The sequence below is a fragment of the Crinia signifera genome, chromosome 4, assembly GCF_055691185.1.
Source record: "Crinia signifera chromosome 4, ASM5569118v1, whole genome shotgun sequence".
In the NCBI taxonomy this organism is placed as follows: domain Eukaryota; kingdom Metazoa; phylum Chordata; class Amphibia; order Anura; family Myobatrachidae; genus Crinia; species Crinia signifera.
In genome coordinates this window covers 325,399,933-325,417,909 of record NC_139220.1, presented here as the reverse complement: position 1 = coordinate 325,417,909, position 17,977 = coordinate 325,399,933, and the positions used below count along the sequence as shown (strand labels likewise).

General features: G+C 44.7%; 1 protein-coding gene across 1 annotated transcript; it reads right to left on the bottom strand.

The window, feature by feature from the left end:
• Positions 1 to 871: 871 nt before the first annotated feature.
• Positions 872 to 10,878, bottom strand: LOC146073427 (olfactory receptor 1468-like). The gene is made up of 3 exons (XM_083180604.1): positions 10,699 to 10,878; positions 9,812 to 9,988; positions 872 to 1,813 (listed from the first exon to the last, which is right to left on the bottom strand). The coding sequence occupies exons 1-3, from the start codon at positions 10,876 to 10,878 to the stop codon at positions 872 to 874; spliced, it is 1,299 nt and encodes a 432-aa protein (XP_083036730.1).
• Between the last annotated feature and the right edge of the window lie 7,099 nt (positions 10,879 to 17,977).

Sequence of the window (17,977 nt, the reverse complement as noted above, 5' to 3'; positions counted from 1 at the left end):
CATGCATCTGCTTTCCCGTCCCTTCCGGTGCTGGGTGGCTTCTGTTGGCCGAAGTCATCCTCCATTACGATTTTGTGGGTAAGTGGTGGGATGCACAAAAAAGACTATAGGTCTCTATAGGGCAATGGTGTACCAAAGCCCGCCATTTCCAGACTCAGTACTTATGGAAATGCAGTAAAATCCCGAAAGACGGATGTCTACTAAATTTTCCTCTTAGTACATTGCTCATATGTGGCAGATGTACAAAGTTTTGGAGAGGCTGCTAACTGCCATTTTTTTAACACAGAGGTTTATTTACTAAGCCTTAGATGGAGATAAAGTAGACAGAGATAAGCTACCAACTAACCAGCTTCCAACTCTCATTTTTCAAACACAGCCGTAACAAGGCAGTTTGAAGCTGTTTGGATGGTACTTTATTCATCTCAGCTTTACCTCTCTCCAAGGCTTCGTGCAGCTACCCCTATGTCATCATATACTGTTTGTGCCGGTATACAAAAAGTCATACAAAATTCATATTGGTTTATTCAGAGAGTAAGAAGGGAGCATACGAAGATCCCCCGTTTTATTGAAGCAGAGCGACGCCAAAGACAATGTTGAGCAATTGCAGATAATGCTATTCGGCAGTGGCGATAATTGGGCTACAAAGCCACACCCCTACCCATGATGTCATGCCTCCTTCCCCATGAGGCTGCGCCTATTTTCTGCAATATACTTCACCATATCAGATAACTTTGTAGGTAGAGACACCACTAAAAGAAACTTAATGAGGGTTCCATGTCAACATTTTTTTTTCCTGTGATGACCCTGGTTGCACACAATCTTGGAAACAACCACCCTTTCCTCCATACATGACTTGATACATGTTACATGTTCAGAACACATTAGAATAGAATACCATGATACTATCAATAGCCTTTAGCAAAGCAACCTTCATGTCTTTATTTCTCAAGCTGTAAATGATTGGATTGAATAATGGAATGGCCAATGTGTAGAGTAATGAAGCTTCTTTGCTTGAGTACTTCGATTGTCCTCTGTCCGGAAGACCGTACATAGATATGAGTGTAATGTAATAAGTGAAAACTACAGTCAGGTGGGAGCTACAGGTGGAGAAGGCTTTCTGCCTCCCATTAACAGAGGGAATCCTTAGTATAACCCAGATAATATGGGCATAGGACACAATGACGATCACAAATGGAAAGACAACTACGGGAAAGCCAAGAAGCATAACCTCTAATTGCACAGCCCATGTATCTGAGCAGGATAGTTTTATTAGGGGGGTGTAATCACAGAAGAAGTGATCGAGGATGTTTGGACCACAAAACTGCAACAACCCTACAGACACTGTGTTAATCAGTGATATAGTAATGCTGAATAGCCAACACATAATAATTAATATCAGACACAACATGCCGTTCATTACTGAAATATAACTTAAGGGCCTACAGATGGCCAAATATCTGTCATAAGACATCGCCGTCAGGAGAAGACACTGTAGACATTCTGAAAGGGAGAAGAAATAAAACTGGGTGATGCACCCCGTGAACGATATAGCAGTCACCCCATTGAGGACAACGTGGAGCATGTTAGGTACGATGTCTGTGGTCAACATGATATCAGATATGGACAGCTGGGTGAGGAAGAAGTACATGGGGGACTGGAGGATCTTGCTGTAGGACACTAACGAGATGATCATGAGGTTGCCTAATACCGTCATGCAGTACATCATCAGGACAAGGAGGAAGATGAAAAGCTGCAGACTGTGTATATTCTGGAATCCCAAGAGAACAAATTCGGCAGTCAAGGTCGTGTTTATCTATAGGTGCAACAATTAAGGGAACATATATAAGATTCTCAAATAACCTATAAGTAATACCTAGCCAATGTTATTTAATTTCATAAAAACATTTATTATCCTACATTACTTTTCTTTGCACTTTCTGCTCCACAGATTTACAACAAGGACGGAGTTCTTAGCAGCATATGAGTGCGACTCAATATCAGCCCAGATCATACTTGCCTATATTTATGGTCACCTTACCTGGAGAATCGAAGAGTTGAGAGACACTACTAGACACTATGAAGGACAGACTGACACATCATTAGGTCCTGCCTCCACCATGTCAAACATGCCACAATTTGTAGGTCCACGGAGTGTGGAGGTATGCTATTATAATTGAAGAATCAAAAAGATAAGATGGACACTTTTTTGTACTATTCAAAAACTTTCCACAGCTCACAGCATCCTAATGTGACACCCTTTTTGCCTTAGGATGCTGTGAGTGATGCAGACCACTGGACACATGCTGATATACTTCATTTATTCTTGTTTTCTTTCCTTGTGTTCTTATCATTGCTTTTATGTTTGTTTTATTTTTTAAGATAACGAGAGCATATGCACTTATATGGATATTATATTAATATTTGTCGCATGTAAAAATGGAGCCTTTGATACAGCCATTATTTGAGCTCAGATGTGTCAGCAATAATGAAGCATATAAAATACCTGAAACGTATTCCTGAGATACAACCCCTTTGATGAAGTCCATCATTGGATGAAACACGTTGGACAGCAGGCTATTCACCTGCTCATCTCCAGAGCCGGCCCTAGGCATAGGCAAACTAGGCAATGCCCAGGGGCAGCAGCAGCTTCTGCTGATTAAAATGATATGCAGCATGCATACATTCTGTGTGTGAGTGAGGCTGTATCTGCATATGAAATAGTGTATATGGAAATCACTGTAACATAGCATTCCGTATGCAGGTACAGCAACAGTCGCACACAGAATATAGGCATGCCGCATATCATTTTAATCATCAGAAGCTCCTTGTGTGCCCTGGTCACATAATAATGCAAATAAGATGAAATTTCAGAAAAAAAGTCACCCAACGTTAGCAGAACTGGCCAGGAGCTGCATGGCCTATTGAAGCAAGATGTATGAGGAAACATCTGTATCCAAGCAGAGGCAGAGGTCACAGTGTTAGCGGCTGTGCGAGTGCTGTCTGCGGGTGGGTTGGTTGTGCAATAGTGTTTGGCATATGTGTAAGGGGCATTATGTGTGTCATGTATAAATGCATTAATAACGTGCAACATATGTGTAACAGGCATTATGTGTGTCATGTGTATAAGGGCATTAATAATGTGCAACATATGTGTAATGGGCATTATGTGTGTCATGTGTATGAAGGGCATTAATAAAGGTTGGCATAATGTGTAAGGGGCATTATGGTTATAAGGACATTAATAATGTGTGTCATGTGTAAGGGGCATTATTGTGTGGTATTATCAGGGGTGCCGAGAGAAATGGGTAGGGGGTACAAATTACCCAGGCCAAAGTCTGATGGAAGGGCCCAGTGGGGGCCCCGGGCCCCCTCCGCTTAAGTGACAGCAGCAGCTACAGCTCTTCTCCTCTTCCCAGCACACACTGATTGGTGCTGGGTTGCAGTGTGGCCAGGGAGGTGCTTAAAATACAATATTTTCTCAGGATTTTTTTCTAAGGGTATAATGTGAATAATATGAGGAGTAATGTATATAAGGTAAAGTGGTACTACTGTGTGATGTAACGTGAATAAGGGACACCATCGCATGATATAATGTGAATAAAGTTGCACTACTGTGTGGCATAATTTGAATTGGGGGTACTATTGTGTGGCCATACCCCTTCCCAGCAAGAAAACACCCCTGTTTGGGCTGCGCACCGAATGTGTGCACTGTTTCTATTAAAAATATTGCGGGTAGGAGCACCAAAATGATGACTGCTATGATGAGGGTTGATGGTGCTGGGAAAGGGGAGCAGGGTCAGAGGCGGAACTAGTGGCGGTGCTAGGGGGCACCAGCCAAAATCTTGCCTAGGGTGTCATTTAGGCTAGGGCCAGCTCTGCCCTGCTGCATCGCTACACAGCTCTCGCAGTGAGACTGAATGTCTCTAGACCCATGATCCTGCCGCCGGCAGCCGCATCAGCCTGCTTGCTCAGCCGGTCGCAGACGCTGGGAAACATACCATAGATGGCGATGGTGACAAGTTAGCTGATAAGCTGTTTAAAGTTTACCCCCATGTATCTGAGCATATGCTTTCGTTTATTTACATGGGAATGCCCAGCGTTTCATGGGCATCACCATGAAAACACTGGGCGTTCCCATGGGTACACGGGTGGGCCGATGCCTTCCAGGGGCCCTGTCTTTGTCCCAGGTGCCTGCAAATAGTCAGTTGAGTCTGACTTATATTTGTTAAGGCAGAGGAAGACCTTTGATGGTTGGCGAGCATTGAGTGATTTCTCCAGCTGCGGGCACACGAGAGGGGATGTGACTTCGTAACACATCCCCTAGCGTGGTTTCGAGAAGAAACGGCAGTGGGGAGTGGCGGGTATTTGGGGGGGGGGGGGGAGCATCACAGAGGCTTGGTAAGCTATGAGTTTTGCAGCTTACCAAGCCAACCAAAATGACCCCCATGTCTTTCTGGTGGTTTTTGAACTACAAGTCCCAGCATGTCCTGCCAACAAAACCTGTGGCAGGGCATGCTATGTACAGTATCTTCACAACAGCTGTAAAGCCGCATGTTGTCCATCACTGGTATATATTGCGCAATGGTTACATAGAATTGGATGGCAGGTAAGAACCACTTGACCCATCTTGTCTGCACCTTAGTTATCCTTTAGGTAGCCTCCACCCTTTTTAAACCTCAGGTAAGGATATATTTATATGCCTATCCCAAGAATGTTCAAATTGCTCTACTGTGTTAGCCTCTACCACTGGGGTAGCCAACTCCAGTCCTCAAGAGCTACCAACAGTTAATGTTTTCCAGATCTCCTCACAGAATCACAAGTGAAGTAATTAGCTCCACCTGTGGATCTTTGAAAATATGTCAGTCAGTAATGAGAGCACCTGTGCAGCAGCTAGGTTGTCTGGAAAATGGCACCTTATGAAAACTAAGGGTAGTGCTAATGGTTGGACAATACTTTTCCTAAAAATAGAAAATGCGACCTGTCGGTAGCTCTCGAGGACTGGAGTTGGCTACCCCTGGTCTACCACTTCTGGGAGTCTATTCCACTTATCTACTACCCTTTCTATGAAGCTTGTGCATGACCACTGGTGGCTAATAACCAGATCAATGGGAATGATCATTTAATGCCACTTTAATTTATGACACAATGCAAGGGGTGAAGACTATAGACTGCTATAGTCTGCAATTTATTTGGTTTAAGGGATCGGAACTCAATATTATATTGCCCACTGAAAATCTATGGCTAATTCTATAAACGGCATCCTGATATTTGCACCCATGGCAGAGGTTCCCAAATGTGGTTCTCAAGTCACCCCAGCAGCACATGTTTTAAGTATTACTGGGACTCAGCACAGATGGGTAAATCAAACTGAGGTACTAATTAAGTCACCTGTGGCTAAGCATGGATATACCTAAAACCTAGACCATTGGGGTGCCTAGTGTCTTATTGTGTGTCTCTGAAACACAGCGAGTGTAACTATATATCTTTCTCACACATGCACAAACACAGAGGCAATCACAAGGTAGCAGACTATCTTTGAAAGCATTTGCTTCGAGCAGACTTACTAATATATTCCTTTCTCTGCATTCCCCTCACTTACGGGGGGTATTCAATCCAGGATTCCGACTGTCAGAACGTCCTGACAGTCGGAATCGTGGGCCGTTTTCATCCAACAGTAAGTTGACAGTTGGAATTCAATGCTCCGGTTGTTGAGTGTCCAAAAGTCAATGGATCGGCAGATTGTTCAAAAGGGGCAATAAATTTGACAATCCATGGCTGTTTCTGACAAAACAAATCCGAATTTATAAAAAGTTGGTTCTGACTGCCTTCAATGCTATCAGTAACGACAGCATTGAATAGGTGAGGTGCTGCTATTTCCACCCGCACAGATTGAACACCCACCTTATTATTAGTGTAGTTTTCTCTACTCTGTCGCCTCCTCTTTGTATGAGAATATCAGTGATGAGGTAAGGGATCTCTAACGTCTTTTGCTGGTCTCCTATAACCAATGATTCATTTGTTGCTTCTGAAACTCTTCTCCCCATACAATATGTAAAATAACAAGAATAAATACTGAAATAAATAGAGATAACTGTGACGGTTAACAATAATTAATATACACATCCAATGACCTTTGAAAAAGCCATGCAGAGCTTTCAGGGCAGCACGTCAGCAGCCGATCTGTAGAAGGTGAGACTGAGGATCTTAGCTTCATTTATTTATTTATTTATTTATTTATTACTATAGAAAAATTGTGGAGGAATCTATGGAGAATCCTGTTGCAACCCCAGCTGTATTATTATAGTAACTCCTGTGTGTTCATATTTTTTGTTAATTATACTCAAGAGATATTTACTGATGAAGCAGAACGATACAAATGACAGATGCAGCAACTAGAAAATTTAGCTTTTGGCACTTAAACGTAAAACATAAAAGTAAAAAAAAAACCTGAGAAAATACCCCCAAATCCATGTAGACGTTTTTATGTGTTGCACGTTGAAATGCTGATCATACGGTGCCTCTTATTGACTGTTGTAACTAGGGTGGCCAATCACGGGATAGGGATCGGCGGGATCTGGAGTTTTGGCACAAAAAAAATGCCCGGATTTGAATACTGGGATTGGATTTTACAATCCCAGGATTCCAGGATTGCCCTTTGCATGTGCAAATCTAATGCCGTGCTGCTCTGCAGCTGTGCGCAGCATGACGATGTCAGAGGTCATGCTGCGCAGCCTGCCTGCTGCACTGCGCCTATCCACCACACTGCCACCTGGAACCCAACCACTTCATCATCTCCTGGCACCAAAATTCCACATCACCACCAACAGGCTCCTGACCACCGCCGGGATTCCGACCACCGCCACCCGGGTAAGCGACACTGGTTTTGAGGGGACAGATGGGATTTAAGTTGTCATTATTTTGACAAACTCAATCCCGGATATCCCAGGAATCCCGGGATTAGGCATTTTTCAATTGCAAATCCCGGGATTTAAAAAATGCCATGGGATTTGCATCCCTAGTTATAACCTTTACATTACTGCGGTCATGTACTGAAAGTTTTAGCATCAATAACTTGTGTTTTGAATAGAATCCGAACCTTCCCCATGCTCTACTACTATAAATTGGTTACATTTATTTTGATCACTTTGACAGTTTTTGGCAATTATCTTTTGTCATGCTGCAACCAGCCAACTAGGCGAAACACAACTGCAGCTTTTGTTTACCCAAGGATTGAGGTATGGAGAACTCATGCACTGGGACACCAATAAGCAGCTGAACCAGAGAGTTAGTGGAGACCACGAACAGGGGCGTGGAGTCTAACTTGTCCGAGGTATTCACCAGGGAGTCCCCCAAGGAGCTTTGGACTTGGCTGCATCTGACAAGCAGGTCGCGGCCCCCTGCTCTGGTTCTCTGGCAGCAGCTGGCTGGTGCTGAGGATGTTGACAGGAAATTGAGGGATGTCTTGTATGCCTGAAAGCCTGGGATGACAGGTAATGGCCTGAGGGCCAGTAGGAGTTTGTCGATGGCCTGGAAGCTGGAAAGAAGTGATGACGGCCTGGGAGCCAGTAGATGTGTTGGTGGCCTGGGAGCCGGAAATACTTGGAGGCAGCCTGGGAGCCAGTTGAAGTGTTGACAGCCTAGGAGCCAGAGATACTTGGAGAAAGCCTGGGAGCCGGTAGAAGTGGAGATGGCCTGCGAGCTGGAGATACATGGATATGGCCTGGGAGCCAGAGATGCTTGGGAGCCGGTAGAAGTGTTGATGGCCTGGGAGCCAAGATAAATTGTAGATGGCCTGGGAGCCAGAGATACGTGGAGATGGCCTGGGAGCCAGAGATAAATTGTAGACAGCCTAGGAACCAGTAATAGGGAAAAGAAAAAGTGGAGCGCTAGGTGGATCAATTGGATATATCACAATTTTATTCTTTAAAAAATATATAGTAAAAACAATTAATAAAAGTAATTGTAAACAATAGCATTTGTATAAATGACAATAAAAATGAATGGACAAGGAAGATAATACTTATGTCTCTGCATAGCTGCCGTATATCCTTGATGGTTTTGGGGCTTTTGTACGTTGGATTTAGCCCTGGAATGTGGGGGTAGACAAGTTGCCGTCCTGGATGTTGTAAATTGAACGCTGGAGGATGATCTGATTCCCAATTTTGGGGTCCTCGCTATGATGCGCTAAATTCAGGGGGGAACTGGAGTGGGTAGCTCGCTGGAGGATGATCTGTTTCCTTCTGTTGAAGGGTCCTCACGATGTTGCGAGTGTTGGGGTCCACGATGTGTTGGTGGAAGGTTACCCAATTGGAATAAAATTAGGAGGGCAATCCAGAGGGATGACAATGAAAGGGAAAAGCCAGGGTCGGGGGGGGGGGGGGCAGCGGAGGTAGAGATTCTTCCTGGTCCAATTATAGTTAGCAAGTGCTGCCTAACATGTTTCGTCGTGATGTCACGACTTTATCAAAGGTTTGATACCTTTGATAAAGTCGTGACATCACGACGAAACAAGGATATACGGCAGCTACGCAGAGACATAAGTATTATCTTCCTTGTCCATTCATTTTTATTGTCATTTATACAAATGCTATTGTTTACAATTACTTTTATTAATTGTTTTTACTATATATTTTTTAAAGAATAAAATTGTGATATCCAATTGATCCACCTAGCGCTCCACTTTTTCTTTTCCCTATTTCGTACCCATAGGAGGGTTGACATCCCTCCAGCAGGAGCAGCTGAGCAACACACCCCACAGGGCGCCTATTCCTACTCTGAGTACCCCATCTCGAGTATACCCCCATTTCTCACTAGGAACCAGTAATACCTTGTAGATGGCCTGGGAGCCGGTATGAGTGTTGATGGCTGGAGATCTCGACAGCCAGGACAAGGATGGTAAAGTCTCTGGTGTACACAACAGCTGGTGGTCGACAGTCAGGACACTGATGGGGGTTGTCACTGAAGTCTGTAGCAATGAGTAGTCAATCCAGGTGTTGACGGTACTGTCGACAGTCAGAACTTGAGATGTAAATAGTCTCTGAAGTCTGTAGCAATGAGTAGTCAACTCAGGTGTACACGGAACTGTCGACGGTCAGAACTTGATATGGTAATAGTCTCTGGTGCAAGTTAACAGGTTGGCCTGGGAGCCAAAATGGAGTTCTAGCCTGGGAGCTAGCAAGGGAGAGCTAGCCAGGGCCAGTAATTACCTCTGCTGGAGATAGCTGGGCACTCTCAACCACAGGGATAGTGTAACAGCAGCAGCAGGACACTGAAGGTGGAATCGCTGGGAGACTGGAGCCTGTGAATCTCTGTCTCTGGGGCAAACACTCAGGGAGCAGAAGAAAGAATAGTTCAAGGCAAGGAGGCTGGGCTAGATCCTTGGCTTATCTCTTGCAAGAGGAAGCAGCAATCAGAACCAGGAAGTATCTGGAATTATCTGGATTCTGACACAGGAAACAAAGTCAGGGTTCAGGACAGAATACAGCACAATTGGTCCATACTGTCAGCTGACCTGAGGTGTCATGGCGGCGCCCATGCAGCATGAGCCAGGTGTGGAACTGGCAAAGGACACCATGAAAAGGCCCGGGGGCACAAGGTACACAGGGGACTTTGCGCCATGAGCTGCAGCCTGAAGGGACACAAGTAATGGGCCTGTGATGCAGCATGGACCAAGGTAAGAGGTGTGGGCGCACACGGGACCGCGCACTCTAATTTGTGACATATACCCCCCTTTTAGGGTGGGCACTGAACACCATTTGGGCTTGGAAGGATTTTCTTGATGAAATGTATCCATCAAGTGAGGGGCGTGTACATCGTCCGCCCAACTTCTCTCCTCAGGACCATATCCTTTCCAGTCGATAAGGTACTTGAGATGGCTGTATCTATGACGTGAACCCAGAATCCCATTCACTTCGACTTCCACACCACAGTGAGTATGAATCTTGGGAAACGCAGGAGGAGATATCTGGTAGCGATTGAGTACCAAAGGCTGTAAAAGAGAGATATGGAAGGAGTTGGGTATTCTCAGGGATTTAGGCACCTTTATCTTGTATGCAACAGGATTAATTCTTTGCTCCACAGGATATGGCCCAATGAGTCTAGGAGCAAATTTCATTGAAGGAACAGGTAACCATACTCTATCTCCAGGTTGGAGCACAGGAACAGCCCGTCTTCTTCGGTCTGCAAAGAACTTGTATCGCACACAAGCCTTTTTTAAAGCAATATGAACTCTATTCAAAATGGGAAAAGTGCCTCAGGGCAGATGTGGCGGCAGGAACTTCAGTCGCAGGTAATGGCTCAAAGCTAGGAGGCCTTGGATGCTGACTGTAGACAATGTAGAAGGGAGAGCATCCCATGGAGGAATGATATCTGACGTTATGAGCGAAGTCTCACCCAATCATCCTGGGAGGAAGAGACATACATACATAAAAAGGCTTTTAAGTCCTGATTTACTCTTTCAGTCTGGCCATTGGTTTGCGGGTGATATGCTGAAGAGAATTTTAGTTTCACTTGAAGAGCAGCAGACAATGCGCTCCAGAATCTTGCCACAAATTACACTCCGTGATCTGAGATAATTTCAGTAGGTAAACCATGGCTTCTGACAATATTTTGAATAAAGACTTGAGCTAATTTGGGAGCAGATGGTAACCCTGTGAGTGGTATAAACCGGGCCATCTTTGAGAATCAATCCATCACTACCCAAATTGTGTTATATTCTTGGGACTTTGGAAGCTCGGAGATGAAGTCCGTTGAGAGATGCAGCCAGGGATGCGTAGGAATCTTCAGAGGTTGAAGCGTGCCAGCAGGGGCTTGGTATGGAACCTTATGTTTTACATATATGGGGCAGGATGCCACAAACTCAATGACGTCTTTTCTCATCTGTGGCAACCAGTAGGATCATTTTAAAATTTTGAAGGTGTTTTGGGCACAAGGATGCCCGGAGAACAAGGATTATGTGCCCAAGACAACAATCTTGGACGGAACTCAAAGAATATGGAATTATTGTCCAAATGGGCCACACTTGTGTAGCAGCGAACGCTGTGGGGTTAATAACAGGATAGCTCGCTTGACGTAACTAATCTTCCTCCATGCACCATGATAAGGCATCAGCTTTCCCATTCCGGAAGCCAGGACGATACATCATTTTGAAGGTGAACCTAGAAAAGAAGAAGGACCATCGTGCCTGGTGGGGATCCAAACATTGAGCAGACAGGAGGAATAGTAAATTCTTATGATCAGTGAATATTGTCATTGGAAATTTAGCACATTCCAAGAGATACCTCTATTCTTTGAGTGCCAACTTTATGGCCAGTATATGATCTCCAATGGAGTAGTTTCGCTCAGCAGGCAGGAATTTATGGGAAAAGAACCCACAAGGATGTTGTTTCCCATCACTGGACAGCTGGGACAGCACAGCTCCCACTACTGCACTTGAGGCATCCACTTCTAAAAAGAATGGCTGGTTGATATCTGGTTGTAGAATAATTGGGGCTGAAATAAATGACTGCTTGAGGAGTTGGAAAGCAGATACAGCTTCGGGAGACCAGAAAGCTGGATTGGTTCCTTTCTGGGTAAGTGCTGTGATAGGAGCAGTTAGTATGGAGAATCCTCGGATAAACTTCTGGTTGTAGTTAGCAAAACCAATAAAGCATTGGACGGCTTTCAGACCACTCACTAATAGCTTCCAGCTTTTCAGGATCCATGTGAAGCTCAGACCCAGAAATTATATAACCCAGGAATGGAACAGAAGATACTTCGAATGTGCATTTGGAGAGTTTACTATAGAGCTTGTTTTGTCTAAGTTGAGAAAGAACCTTTTTCCCTTGGGAGCAATGAGAATCGATGTCCTTGGAAAAGATTAAGATGTCGTCCAAATAAATAACTAAAAACTTGTCTAAGAAGATCTCAATTACGAATTGTTGGAAAACTGCTGGGGCATTGCAGAGACCGAATGGCATCACTATATATTTGTAATGACCATCTCTTGTATTGAATTCTGTTTTCCATTCGTCACCTTTTCGAATTTCTATGAGGTGATACGCCCCCCTGAGTTCTAATTTGGTAAAGACCTTTGTGCCTTTGACACAATCAAAAAGTTCAGTAATCAACGGGAGTGGGTAGCTGTTTTTGACCGTGATGTCATTTAAACCTCTGTAGTGGATACATGGTCTGTGCCCAAAGTGGATGTTGGCTTATTATCAGTGGCATAACTACTGTAAGCCAGCCCCAGCAGACGATTGGGGGAGCAAGCAGCAGCAGGGTCTGTGTGGGCACCGGCACCCGCTCGACACACTTGCAAGCTGCTGCCTGTCACTGCCCACTGACTGAGCACTGGAGGTGAGTCAGCCACAGCACGGGTGCAGCCATGGCAGAGATGACAAATTCCGCCACTGATTCAATTGACACAGAGCCGGCTATTGGCTACTGTGTACAGGATGGGCGGGCGGATGGGCGTGCTAGGGCGGCCTGGGATACGTCGGAGCCTAGGGAAGCAGCAGTGTTTGCTGGTCTCTCTTTCTCTCTCCTGCTTCAGCTTCCCCGTTATGCGTGTGACGTCATCACATCACTCGCTGGGGGGAAACACGCTGGAGCCTGGGGGGGCACAAACGTTTTGGCAGGGGGGAGCAAAATTTATAGTTACACCCATGCTTATTATTATACCATATCAGTAGGTTAGATAAACGGCATGAATCATTTGTGGTTTCCTGTTTGCTGACTAATCATAGGATGACTGCTGTGTATACCATGCAGTCAACGTGAGTTAGATGCCGGCTATTTCTAATTAGAACACACAGGGGAGGCTGCACTGGGTCTATGCAGTGTTCCTGCACATGATATTAACCGTCAAAGTACTGTGCATAGGTTTGTTGTCAATTGTTGACATCCTGTGTCAATGGTTGGGACACTCGGTACCCGTATTGTGTCAAATCCCTCAGCGGGGTGTCTAGTTAGCCGCTGTTCCCCTAGATGGTGTGTCAGATGGGGGCTACATACAGGGCACAGCGTTATTACTCATATACAATGGTGTAGACATAATACGGTATATCACAAATCTTTAATATATGTGGGTAAATTTGTTAGCCGCTATATACGCGGTACAAACAGCACAGATTACACGCCGGCTTTAGTATGTTCTAAGCCGGGTTAAAGAACAGGCTGCAGGTTACACCTTGTCTGTGTACCATTGCTCATATACATCCAGAAGTAGTCTCTCTATAAAGCACGGGGCAGACCGCTTACACGATGTGTAGCGTTAGCTGTGCTTATGCCGTGCCGGCTTCCTCTGCCCTGAAAAGGGCTATGGAACCACAATTGCCGCTGGTCATAAATAATCACATATATTATAATAGCAGTGTCAGTGTACCACCCTGTAAGAGCACCGCTTGCCCTGGAAGAGAACATAGAATACTAGATTCAACTTCATTCTCTCTCCTCACATTTTTATATTGGTACTATTGAATGTGGAAAAGTTTAATAAAATGTGATAAATGAATTCAGTCTAGTATCGGCCAGTGTTGTCCTGCTTGCCAGCTCTGGGTACACTTCGTAAAGTACTCAGAATCTGACAGAATATCAGTATGTTGTAATGTCAAAAGCCATCTAAACCAGGGCACATGAGGGTACATGAGTATTCTCCTGTGTGCCAGCCTTTAAGCCATATCAGTGCCAGCCTCTTACTGCTACATGTTTTCTTTCCCATTCTGTGCCATTCTCCGGACTGTGCCAGTCTGTCTGTGAGAGTATCTCTTCTGCTGTACTGTATATGCAATTGGCACTCTGCTTCTTGTTTCTGTAGGCTTTGGTTGTAGGTAGGATGGCCAATTCCGGGATCAGGATGAGCAGGATTCCAGGATTTGGCTCTAAAAATGCCAGGATTGGAGTTTCCAGTCCCAGGATTCTGAGATTAGCCTGTGCATACGTAAATCTAATGCTGGGCAGCAGTTGAACACTCACTCAGATGCTGCCTGGCTGCTCCTGATCCCTGCTGTGTGGCTATGCGGCAGTGTGCAGTGTGACATAATGTCAGAGGTCACGCTGTGCAGCCTGGCTATCGCTGTGCTCCCAACCATGGCACCACATCTTACCCACCACAACCCCCGGCATGTGTCAGCCACATGGCATGGCTTCTCTCCTCTGCTCAGCTCATCTCCACTGCAGTGCCCAGCTCCTGACAGCCGCACAGCCCGGATCCTCTCCCCTGCTGCCTCTGGCTCCTGACAGCCACACCGCCCAGCTTCTGACCACTGCAACATCCGGCTCTTGCTTCTGCTTGCCACAACTGGGTTAGTGACACTGCGGGACACCCAGTTTGAGGTGAGAGGGGGAATTAAAGTTCATCGTTACATTGATGAACTTAATTCCAGGATTAAAAAATGCTTAATCCTTTCCTGGGATTTGCATCCCTAGCTGTAGTGTGCATCTTAATCAAAATTCAAAGTGTATATTGGGGGGGGGGGGGGGGGGGTGCGCGCACTAGTATACGTCTGGTGTGAATCTGCGAGTCTCCCAGGAGGGAGGCCACCCTCCGAAACAAAAGTAGGAACAAGAGGAGGGAGACCTGCACTAGAAATGTGCCGATGGTACAAAGTTTGTGTGATATCAGTGTAGCACCGTATTTCTAAAGGATGAAAGAGAATTTTTTCATTTGTTTTACACACTATAAATCTAGATCACAATGCCAATTTATGTGTGCAGTGAACAAGATAAAAAATAGGGGGGAGGGTATCAACCTGTGTAGGTATTCTTCTGTCCACTTCTGCCTGAAGAAGACCTAGACTGGTCTATACCTGTTGGATACATTACCATCCTTTCACCACCCGCAACTTACACCACCACTAAAGTCTCCTCCCAACCGGGGGTAGAGCTCACAGCAGCCATGCTGAGATCATGATGCCAGGTGATAGTGTTCTCATGGTGCCGATAGCCAGAAGTCACGTTCTGCCATGCACTGTGGAGCCGGGCTTGTCATGCAGCTGCCACACTGACCAAGCCACGGCTGGAGCAAAGAAGACTGACCAGACATCGCCGGACACATAAGGACCCTTTACAGGACTGCTGCGCTGAGCACAGGTGAGATGTGTACTGCAGAGGGGACAGGACACTAGCCCGCCGCACCACCACCCTGTGCCTTTTTTCTCCATCCATTTCTGCACATGCAGAAACTGACTTTATTTCCCCAGATCACACACAACCCATTTGGAGACTATACATTGTACAGCCATTTGTACAGATATACAACAAAATACAAAGCAGCACTGTACTATAAGTTGTGAAATAAGTGGGATTGTTTGCAAGATGTTAATAACAATTTATTAAAACAATTCAATAACCAATAATCATATTAAAAATGAATTAGATTAGAATTACATATCCTAAGTGCTTGGTATTCCATTAGGAAGAGTCACATTTTAATTTTGGAGTTTGCACCTTTTGTTCCTCAATATTTGAGGAGTCTTCATATATTAGTACTGGCAATTGTGGGTTATATATCTTACCACTTTGAGTGCGTGGAATCCAGTATGGGCAATGAGTCCAAGTGTCCTCACAGATGTACGGTATCCAATGCTAGAGTATATGGAGCTCCCACTAGAGGAATTTCTCATTGGAACTTTGCAGGTTTATGATTTAGGTTTCCACTCTGTGTAGGTTGTAATATGCCAGTTTTTGACTTCAAACAATATAGAGGATTCCAACAGATGTCCTTGGGTGCTTACTCCTTGTACCCACCGACATGTTTCGCTGATTGTTTTCAGCTTTTTCAAGGTGAAAAAGCTGAAACCAATCAGCATAATGCATTGGTTTCACACTACTGAAATAAGTTTTAGGATGGCATTAAACCCAAAGAAATGGATGTTTGAAGTTGGGCTAAGTAAGAAAAGGAAGGGCACATGAGGGAAAAGGGCCCTGCTCCTGAGAGCTTACATTCTAAAGGTGTTGGACAGACAGACAGGGGTGACACAGATGGGTAGACAGCATGGAAAAGATATTGTTGAGTTTGGTGTAGAAGTTCATCTCAACAGCCCATTTAAAGTTTTGTAGAGAGGTGGAGAGGCTTAGAGAGAGGTAGAGAGTTCCAGAGGTAGGGAGTAGCACGGCAAAATGTTGTAGGTAGGAGTGGGAGGAAGTAATCAGTAGGAAGGGGGAGGCATAAACTAGTGGAGCAAAGAGGATGAGTGGAAGTCTAAAGGGAGATATGGTCAGAGATGTACAGTAAGTGGAAGAGGAATGAATGAGGGCTTTGTAAGTTACTGATCTATATTAGTTTCTATTCCTCTGTATTCCCATGTGCTGTGCTGTGTCTTCTCTTTGTGTGTGTTTGGAAGCCTTAGTCCACATCCCCCCATTTCAGATCTGTGTGTGTGTTTGTAGTTTCATATGCCTCCTTTATATGTCTGTGTGCATGAGATTATCTTTGGATGTGCTGTGAGAGAGCAACATGACAGGTAGATCAGACAAGGAACAGGTGAGTGGGGCTGGAAGTAGCTAGTTGAGACAGTTATTGTTAATAATAAGAGGATAGTTAGCATTATTAGATTTATTAATGAGATTGTTCAGGGTAATGCTTTTTATGAGATTGGGGGAGTTAATATCTGTAAATTGGATTGATAATGTGATGGATAATAATGGGGATGAAGAAGTTATTGTTGGGAAATGTGTTTATTGTGTTGAATGGGGTTATGTTAATGGTTAAACATCTTTGAGGTGGATTTTAGATACTGTAATGGGATAATATTATTTGAAGTTCATTTTAATACTCTCTGTATTGTATGGCATGCGCTAGGATGATCACTGTGCTGCCAGAATGTCCTCTGTATTGTATAGCTGTTACTAGTATGCTCTCTATTTGTAGTGTCTATGGTTACATGTTAAATATCCGTTTTATGTTTCATCTGACTACTGCTTTTGTTATTTTCTTATTAATTTTAAAGATCTCTGATACAGGTTGACATGCTCCTCCTAATTTTAGGCCATAGGGTACTTCCTGTCTTCATGCCCCAGGGCTGCCACTAGAAATTGTGGGGCCCTGGACTGATTTCTAGTCCTGCTCCCCCCAAAGCCCTCCTCATGACACATAATACTTTTTGCTACTAACTCACCGCCCGGCTCTGCTGGTCACTGGGGTGGGGAGCAGAGTGGAGGGCAAGCTCCCCCAGCCTTCTCCTGTGCTGCCCCCACTGCTCTTGAAGGGCTTGTATAGGAGTGCAGTCTTCTCCTGCACCTTTGGATGCTGGCAGCCATTTAAAATATGGTGCCAAATTGTGAGCTAATCAGAGATCGCAGTCCAGCTGCCAATCAAAGCAACTGCCAGTATGCAAGCTCTGATTGGCTCACCAGAGGTTGGCGCAATTTAAATGGCTGCCATTGTCCAGAGGTGAAGGAGAAGCCTGTGCTCTAGAAGAGCTCAAGAAGCAGTGAGGTTCAGCAAGGGCAGCTAAGCGGAGGCAGTCAGGCATGACTGCGAGGGGTGTGGTGGGCGAAATGAGTGGCCCTTTCTTCTTTGTCAGAGTGGCTGGACCCAAGACAACTGTGCCCACAGCATCCCCTTGATGACGGCCCTGCCCCAAAGTCTTAAACCTGTTCTTAAGAGAAGAGGGGCCCGGAGAAAATATACTCTGACGCATATAGTACTCTGCAAAGAAAACCTGTCTCCTTGTAACATGCTAAAACAATATATTGTAACTGAAAAAATACCAGTTAATCACCAAAGCCTTAGACAAGATCTTAAGAACCTTAAGTTCTTAATGGTCTTAGAATTCTTCTTTTTCTTACAGGTTGTCTTTAAATGTGGCTAATATATTACCATATTTTCCATGGAGTTGGGAAAAGGGACAATTTCGACATGGTGCATATCAACTTTTAGTCAACGTCGACATTGTTCATGTTAACCTTCTAGTGTTGAACTATTGACTGTCAATTTAGACATCATTGACCTATCATCTGAATCCCATCGTTGCCTTAGAAAAGTTATAATACAATT